Genomic DNA, 9,513 nt, shown 5'->3' with positions numbered 1-9,513 from the left:
TAAATAACTCAATAAAATTAAAAATTTTATTATAAATTTAAATATTCACTTTTACTAACGTCTGCAATGTAATATGTCAAAACAAAAAAAAAATAGAACAGCATTAATAAATAATTAAAAGGTATTGTTGTTATTATGCTATAGTTATATGTTCACAAATAAATAAATAAATAAATATATATATATATATGTATAATTTGCATAATTGAATTATAATAATTATTTTTCATAATAATATTTAAATGATTATGTTGATAGGGTTCATTTTGTTTTTATAAAATTATGTTGTAAGAGAATATAGAAATTTATTTAATAGTATAAAAATAAAGACAAAAAATCAAATAAAAAAAATAATGCATACAAAATAAAAAAAGAAGTACAAATCGTATTAATAATTAATTAAAAATATAAAGAAATATAAACTTTTTGTTAAAATGTCGAAAAATTTTAAACTACATTATGAGAAAAACAAAATGAATAAATAAATAAATGAATAAATAAATAAATGAATAAATAAATAAATAAATGAATATATAAATGTATTTATGTATCTATATATAACATGATTAATATGATGTTATGTGTGAATTATAGACTGAAAATGCTTCATCAAAAAAAAATGTATGCATAATATTGATATATTCATAATTTAACAAATAGGAATTATTATTTCATATATTAATATAAATAAATAAATACATATACATATATATATATATATATATATATATATATATATATATATATATACCTAATCATTTATTATAGTTGAAATTAGACAGAACTAGATAATTGCTCTGTTGAAGTACAAATAGAACGAAATGTATAAAATATACAATATAAAGAATATATATTCATGAATGCACACAAGGCTATACATACTAAGAACATTTGTCCATACGAAAACAAAATAAAACTTTTGAAATATTCATAAGTTCTTTTGTTTAATAAGACCCAATAAAAGTCATTGTAATCATTCTTTTTGTACTCATTATATACTTTGGAGCCTTCATTAAAATCTTCAATTAATATATATGCAATCAATATAGAAAACAAAAATAAAAATGTGTATATAAATCCCATGAACAGTTTAAAAAGCCTTCTACAGAAGCACTGTGAGAATATCAAAAAAAATATTAATATTAGACTAAATACATATAACACTAAACCAATGATGGAAAAAAAAAAAATACCACTGCAAACGAAAATACATGCCAGGGTAATTAAATAAGACATAGAAGGAACATACCTAAAAATTGAAAATATATGTATCATAAAATGTTATATTTGTATATAGATGATTGATTAAAAGTAGACATATAAATTATAATTATTGGGAAGGATATGAATACATACATATATACATATATATATATATATATATATATATATATATATATATATATATATATATGTTATTTTTTTTCTGCATTACATTAACGATATTGACATAGAACTTTTGGTAGTTAATGTTGCACCCTTATGGATATATATAAAAGACATTAATAATAAAACTGATGATAGGATAAGAATATTTCTTTCTTTTAAATCATCTATATATTTATTTAATTTTGCATTTTTATTGGTATCTTTTACTTTTTTAATTTTTTCTATTGAATCTAAATAAATTTTAATGATTTCATCATCATGTTTTACTAATTCATATTTTAGAGTGTTAAAGAGTGATTTATTATATTGATTAAATATTTTCTGAAATTTGTCTGTGAAATTTTTTATTTTCTCAGAGTTTGTTATAAAAGCGGATGAATTAGTTTCCATAAATTTATAAAATTTATCATATATGTCAAAATTAAGGCGTATATTTTTAATTTTTTCATATAAATCTAAAAGAGTATTTTGTACCAAATCTTTTTGTATACTTTGATCAGAAACTTTTATATCCTTAAACATTTTCATTAAATCTTCTCTTGATAAACTTTTGTATAATATTTCTTTTTTAGTTTCAAGGAATGTTTGTCTATCTTTTATCATTTCTAACAATTTCGTTGCATCAAAAAACGAAGTATTAGTTAATTCTGCAGGTTTCTTTGATTTTACTACTGCTAAAGGAGTATCAGAGGATAATTCATTTATGTTAATAGAATCCAATGTGTTTATTTTATTTAATAACATATAATCAGGATGATATTTTAAAGCATCCATTATACCAATAATTTTTAATGAAATATTTTTACTAATTGATGTTGTATATACACCAGATGATATTAAAAATAAAGACACAATAAATGATCCCAAATATATAGGACGTAAGCAAGATTTATATACAAAATGACCCAATAAAGAAAAAAATATTAAACAAAAAGCACCAATTAAATTATATATACTCAAATAATATATCATTTTATATTCCCCATCTGCTATTTTTTTGTTTAACAATGTTAATTCATCATCATTTACAAAATGTAATAAAAATAATGATGAACATATTATTAAACTTATACCTTTAGACCACGTGCCAATAGCAGTATTTTCAACTCCTCCTTTCTTTTCATGACTACACAAAAAACACATGCTTGTACGAAAAAGTAAATAAACATAAGAATTAATATATAATTAATAATATCTAATATTTTCTAAATCAATGTATAATATAAATATATGTTTACTTTCAATCATATAATAATTTTTTTTTTTTTACTTATTAGTGTATAACTTCAAATTTTTTAAAATATATAATATATATATATATATATATATATTCAGTACTCTATTAATTATAATTATTATATGTATCTATTTTTTATATTATTAATAGATGGTGTATTATAATATTTCCTCATATATATATTATGCTACAATATAAAAGAATAAAAAAATGATTTATTTTTTTGGAAATTTAAAAGAAATATGTTATATATATATTATATATATATATATATATATATATATATATATATATATGTATATTCATTTTATAAGTAAAATAAATAAATAACTATTCAAAATATACATAAAGAATCCATTTAATCTTATTCTCATAAATATCATTTCATATTATTACTTTACCTTTTATGTGTAATGTATAGAAGACAAAAAATTTTTGATAATATCATATATTTATTTTTACAGGAGAATATATGAAAGAAAATAATTAAAGTTATAATATATATAATATATATATTATTTTTATTATTATATAATGTATTTGATTATTTAGTTAGTAATATGAATATATGTTTAGACAAACATTTTTAATTCATATTTATATATTCATATATAATTACAATTATTTGATCCTATATATTATAAATATTGATATAATATATATATGTTAAAATAACTTATTTATATTTCATTATATGCAACGTATAATACAAAATATGTAAAAATATATTACACATAGAAAGAATAAATAAAATAAAATTTCCATATATTTTAATTATTCTATATATAATTATTGGAGAAAAAATTGATTATATTTTAACAAAAGAGAATAATGGAATGTAAATATATAAATCTATATATATATATATTCAAATATAGTTTTTTTTTAAATAACTACAAAATATAAAATATATGTATACATATTATACACCTTTTTATTTATTTTTTTTTTTTTCCTTTTGCTTGTTATAGTACCAAGGGAAGTTATTAAATGGTTGCATCATTTAAATATATCCTATTCCCTTAGAAATATTAAAAGTGCTAGTAATGGTATAATTATTGCTGAAATATTGAATATATATATGCCCCAGGTATATTATATATTATGTTTATTTTTATTGTCTATGTATATAAATACATTAGAAAAGATACATAAGATATAATAGTTAATTTATTTATTATTCTCATTATGTTCTTTCTTAGAGCATTCATATGAACAGTTTAGAAAATGGTTTCAGTAAAGAAATAAAAAGAAAAAATTGGATTATCTTAAAAAAAGTATTAACACATTTGAATATACACTATGACGAAACAGCTATAATTAACTCTGAAAAGAGTAAAATGAAAATAATATATATATATATATATATATATATGGATGGATGAATTTTATGTTTTATTATATTTTTCATTTTGTATTACATTTAAAACTTTAAAATATAAACCATTCTTATGTTTTTCTTCTTATTTGTCTTAGATGAAATTGTTAAACTCTTTATACAATTATACGAATATTTCAATGAAGATAAGGAAAAATATGAATGCATCCACACAAATGAAGAGGAAAATAAAAAATATATTCCGTCATTTGCTAGATCTACAATAACTCAGAAAATTAGGTAGACCTTTACATCTATAAATTAAAGAAAAAACGATCCAATATATATATATATAATATATACCTATGTTTATACTCTTTATAGGGAGAGCAATATTCATGATATAGTTGATGAAGATAAAAAACTTACGAGTGCATACCAATTAATTAAACAGGAAGAATATGTAATGATTATATATGGAACTGAAATGTTTATGTGTATTTATTTTTTCCTTTTGTTCTACATATATTCATATATATATATTATATCCTAAAAATACGTTTCTTTTTTTTTTTTTTTGTTTTTTTTTTTGTTTTCTTTTTTTTAATAATTTATATATTTATTATATCAATTATAATAGAATGCTGCTCTTCAGAAAGAAAAAGAAAAAGAAGAAAAAGAACACAAGAACAAACAAAGGAATAAAAAAAATGATCAAAATGAAACTTATCTATATAATGATATTGAAAAAAGTTGTAGTATCATCACAATAAATGATAATAGCGATTATCCTGATTATACTGATATAAAAACTGTAATGTTATATATTTAGAAACATGTCTAAGATTTAAAATGTTAATTATTATAATATTGTTATAATAGTTTGAATATTAATTATATGTTCACATGTGGAAAAATATAAATATATTTTGACTTGATATATTATTATAATTTTTTTTTTTTTTTTTAATATATATATTTATAAATTATAGCTTGATTCCTTTATCAAAGATAAAAACAATTTAAAAACCCTAACAATGAAGTAAAAAACATACATATATATATTATATATATATATATATATATATATATATATATATATATATATATAATTAAGTCACATAATATGATTTAGAAATAGATAATATTAAAACATTTATTATGCAATTTGATACATATTATTATATCTTTTCCATATATAATTATTAAGAAGTGTAAAGTTATTTAATGAACGAGAAAACAAACAAATCCCTCAAAAATATACCCAAGGTTAAATAAAAGATTCTATATACCATATAATAAGTATACAAATGTGAATATATATATATATATATATACATATATACATATATATATGTATATATTATTTTTTCTCTCTGCATATATTTCAATTTAGACGAGAAAATAACTGATATTATATATAACATATTGAATGATTATATAGCTGACTATGAATGTGAAACTTTTCATAAATCCGATTTCATTATTTCCATTTATAAAATGAATAAATTTTATAAAACCTTTAAATATGAAGAACATAATAATTCAAAAGTTATAAATAATTTATATGAAAAGTTTTATATCATATGTTCCTTAAAAGAAGATGGTATTAAATTTTTTCAAAAAAAAAAAAAAAATAAACAAATAAATAAATAAATAAATATATATATATATATGTATATTTTAGAACTGATAAGAAGCATATTAGATAATTTACAACTTTTCAATGAAAACATATCTATAATTATATCATTAAATGGTTATGAATTTTTCCATATATGGAAATTATTTTATCCAGGTATAAATATGTTAAATATCAAATCATACACCAGAATAATGGATAAAATATCAATAATTTATTATCATATATATATTTATATTTATATAATATATTTTTTTTTTTTTTTTCAAGTCCTATGTAACCCTTCATGTGATAAGGAAATTTTTAATCTCATCATGAAATATATAAAACAATTGCTGAGCTATCTAAGAATAAATGATATGACAACAAATGATGTAATTAATATTTATAAATTAAAATTTTTTATGATAATATTATTTTATTAAATTATATGTAATAATAAACTTTAAAATGTATTAAAATTGGTTCTTATTTTTCATAATTATAATATATATATATATATATATATATAATATCTCTTTATAGATTCTTTGTAATATTATAATAAGAAGTCTTTTTCTTCTTCATTACGATGAAAATAAAGATATATCATGTTTTTGTGAATTAATCATTATGATAATAAATTACGATATAAATTATTTCATGAATATTTTGAGCATGATTAAAAATATGATGTCTTTTCATTTCTTCTATCTTTTTTTAACAACTCTTTTAAATAACTCCCCAAATTCTTTCATATATGTAATATATATATATATATATATATATATATATATAATTTGAGTGATATATTATTTATATATAAATACTTATACTATCATACACCATGAAATTTTCTTTACAGAATAAAGATGTTAAAGATATTTATCTTTATTATATATTCATCGGATTGCATACAAATAAGAAGAATATTATGTAATATAATGTTTTTATAAATATATGAAAAAAAAAAAAAAAAAAAAAAAAATTATTAATATATTTATCTAATTTAATTTGTTTATTTTATATACATATAATTTTAAAGGTTCCTTACATTAAATATATTGAATATGCTTAGTCAACAGAATAACTATTATGAAATCGTTTATTTATCTGGTAAGAAAATATGTATACTATTATATAAACATACAGAGATACACGCATGTATATATTTATAGTAACTAATATTGTGTTGCCTTCTTTTATTTTAGGATTGTTCCTTAAATTGCTAGAATTAAGAAATATACATTATGACATATTTCTGTTTGTTATATGCTCAAATATGATATCCATGATAACTGAACATAAAGTAATTAAAATTAAAGAATACATATAATTATAAAGAATAGGTAATTTTTATATAATTCATATCGAAAAAATGTTAAACTTATATTCTTCTATTCTTAGAAACAAAATGAATTCAGCATTGAAGTAAAACAATTATACCAAGTTTGTTCTTTATTATTAAAAAGCACTAAAAATAAGTAATGAAAAAAGAATTATAATATAATATATATATATATATATATATATATATATGTGTTAACATATATTTTCCTAATTTTCCCTGTAGGGACGTGTTATATTTATTCTTTTTGTACTCTCATCAATTGGTAGATAAAGATGAGCACTATTGTAATCTATTTATGGAGGTTCAATATTTGAAAAAAAATAAAATAAAAAAAGGAAATATATAACATATTAACATAAATATATATATATATATATTATATTCAGATATATGGACAATTGAGCGAAGAAGAACATAAAGCATTCTTTTCTTCAAATGTTTTAGATCAATGTTTTAGAAACTTATACAAATATAAAATTATGAAAAAATATTTTCACAACATATTAAATGAAAATATAAATATATTGAACGAAAGATTTAATACGGCTGTCCTAAATCTATTGATGACCACAGTAAGTGTGTATTTATATTTAAAAGCATAAAAAAAAGAAAATAAAAATAAGTTGAAAAGAAGATGAAAAATAAAAATTTTTTATTTTATTACATATTCAAGGATAAATGGAAAGAAGCATCTTCTTTGAAGATATTAAAGAATTTTATTATATATAAAAGTAATTACATATAACAATTTAATAAATTAAATAACCAATATATATATATATATATATATATATGTGCTTATATTTGTTGAATAAATTTAAATTACTACAGGAGATATAAAATTATTTAATTATATCGCAGTATACAATAATATTTTTGAGAATATGATACAAAACATCTTTTCAGAAAATAATGTATTTTTCGAAATATCCAAGGATGTGGTAATATATATATATATATATATATATATATATATATTTTTTTCTCGTTAACACTATTTTTTAAATTGCTATAAAAATTATGATACCATATTATGTATTCTTTACTTATATATATATATATATATATATATATATTTATACATGTACGATTATTTATTTATATTTCTGGATAGTTAAATTTTTATTGGTTTTCATCTAATGAAGAATTAAAAAAGCAGTCTTTTGAAGTAAGGAAGAAAAAAAAAAAAATGAATAATTATAGAAACTATGAATATATATATATATATATATATATATATATATATATATATATATGTATATATTTTTATTTATTTATTTATTTATTTACATGTAAGAGCATCATGATTAATATTTGAATATTTTGTACCCTTCTTTCTTTTTTTCAGATATCTAAGGGTTATTTAAAAGATATTTATGTTTTAAATAGAAATAGTATATATCCCCACACAATAAGATATATTGAAAAATTAGAAAAGGGTTATAATAAAAATAATATTTTGATACAAAATATTAAGGTTATATATTAAATATAAAGTAAATCTACATATAATGATACATATATATATTTTTGTAGATACTTATATCAAGAGCCATAATATTTTCATATAAATAATTATAAATAATTAATATGCAAAAAAAATTAATATACAAGATGATGGATATGTACGTAAAAAGAATCATATCGCAAGAAAAGAAAAAAAAATTATGAAAGCAAAAGGCGACACAACAAATTAACTATTTTGTAATATTATGTATATATATATATATATATATATATATATATATATTTGTATTTTTTTTTTTTAATTCATTTTTTCTTATTTTTATTCCATTTCTTTTTCCTTGTTTAATATTGAAATTAAAATAATACCACTGAAAAAAGAAAAGAAAGAAAAAAAAGCCATTTCAATAGCATATATCATGTCCTAAAATATTTATTTATTTATTATTTTATTATTATTTTTTTTTTTATTTGTATAAAAAATTATATAATTTCTTTTTATTAATATAATAAATTATTTTACAATTAGTATGAAAAAAAAAAAAAAAAAAAAAAAAAAAGGATACCATTGTAATTTCATTTTATTATTCTTAAAATGTTTTATTCCTTTTAAGAAAAATTTATAAAAATAATAATATGTAGAAAATATTTTATATTAATAATATTATACATTTATTTTATATCAGTATATTTTTCCAAAATGAATCAGAAATTTATTTTATTCTTATATATAAATAAATGAGAAATATATATATATATAATATACATAATAAACTAATTGAAAATTTATATAGAATAAAAAAAAAAAAAATAGGAAACATTTTTCTTTTGTTATCTTTTCCTTTGTTTTGTTTTTTTTTATTTAATACTTTATAAATCACATAACAATAAAATACTTTGTTATACGATAAAAAATAAAAATACATATAAAAATAATATAGTACTTAAAAATATTATAAAAAATTATTATATATAATATATATATAATTCAATTTTGTTCTTTTTTTTTTTAGAAACGTTCTATATGCAAGATTCTAAGTTATTATTTTATATATCATATATTATATTTTATATATAATAATAAAATATATTTATATATATTAATATTATATATATATATATATATAATTTAA

The 9,513-nt window shown here is 17.1% G+C and overlaps 2 protein-coding genes across 2 annotated transcripts; one reads left to right on the top strand and one right to left on the bottom strand.

Annotated features, from left to right (window-relative positions):
* Nucleotides 1-774: 774 nt before the first annotated feature.
* PRSY57_1461900 (putative membrane protein) lies at nucleotides 775-2,532 on the bottom strand (the record flags this gene model as incomplete). The annotated part of the gene is made up of 2 exons (XM_012910215.2): nucleotides 775-1,249; nucleotides 1,436-2,532. The coding sequence occupies 2 exons, from the start codon at nucleotides 2,530-2,532 to the stop codon at nucleotides 775-777; spliced, it is 1,572 nt and encodes a 523-aa protein (XP_012765669.1).
* A 925-nt stretch (nucleotides 2,533-3,457) lies between these two features.
* Nucleotides 3,458-8,405, top strand: PRSY57_1461800 (hypothetical protein; the record flags this gene model as incomplete). Its single annotated transcript, XM_012910214.2, has 22 exons — nucleotides 3,458-3,464; nucleotides 3,598-3,716; nucleotides 3,829-3,961; nucleotides 4,103-4,244; nucleotides 4,329-4,407; nucleotides 4,585-4,758; nucleotides 4,937-4,986; nucleotides 5,155-5,213; nucleotides 5,341-5,550; nucleotides 5,632-5,703; nucleotides 5,857-5,960; nucleotides 6,112-6,327; nucleotides 6,431-6,501; nucleotides 6,611-6,681; nucleotides 6,777-6,874; nucleotides 6,973-7,049; nucleotides 7,139-7,217; nucleotides 7,303-7,488; nucleotides 7,590-7,647; nucleotides 7,748-7,857; nucleotides 8,031-8,084; nucleotides 8,265-8,405. The coding sequence occupies 22 exons, from the start codon at nucleotides 3,458-3,460 to the stop codon at nucleotides 8,403-8,405; spliced, it is 2,310 nt and encodes a 769-aa protein (XP_012765668.2).
* Between the last annotated feature and the right edge of the window lie 1,108 nt (nucleotides 8,406-9,513).

Source organism: Plasmodium reichenowi, chromosome 14 (assembly GCF_001601855.1).
Source record: "Plasmodium reichenowi strain SY57 chromosome 14, whole genome shotgun sequence".
Lineage (NCBI taxonomy): Eukaryota > Apicomplexa > Aconoidasida > Haemosporida > Plasmodiidae > Plasmodium > Plasmodium reichenowi.
The sequence above is the reverse complement of the archived record's forward strand: the minus strand, read 5'-3'. Positions and strand labels throughout refer to the sequence as shown.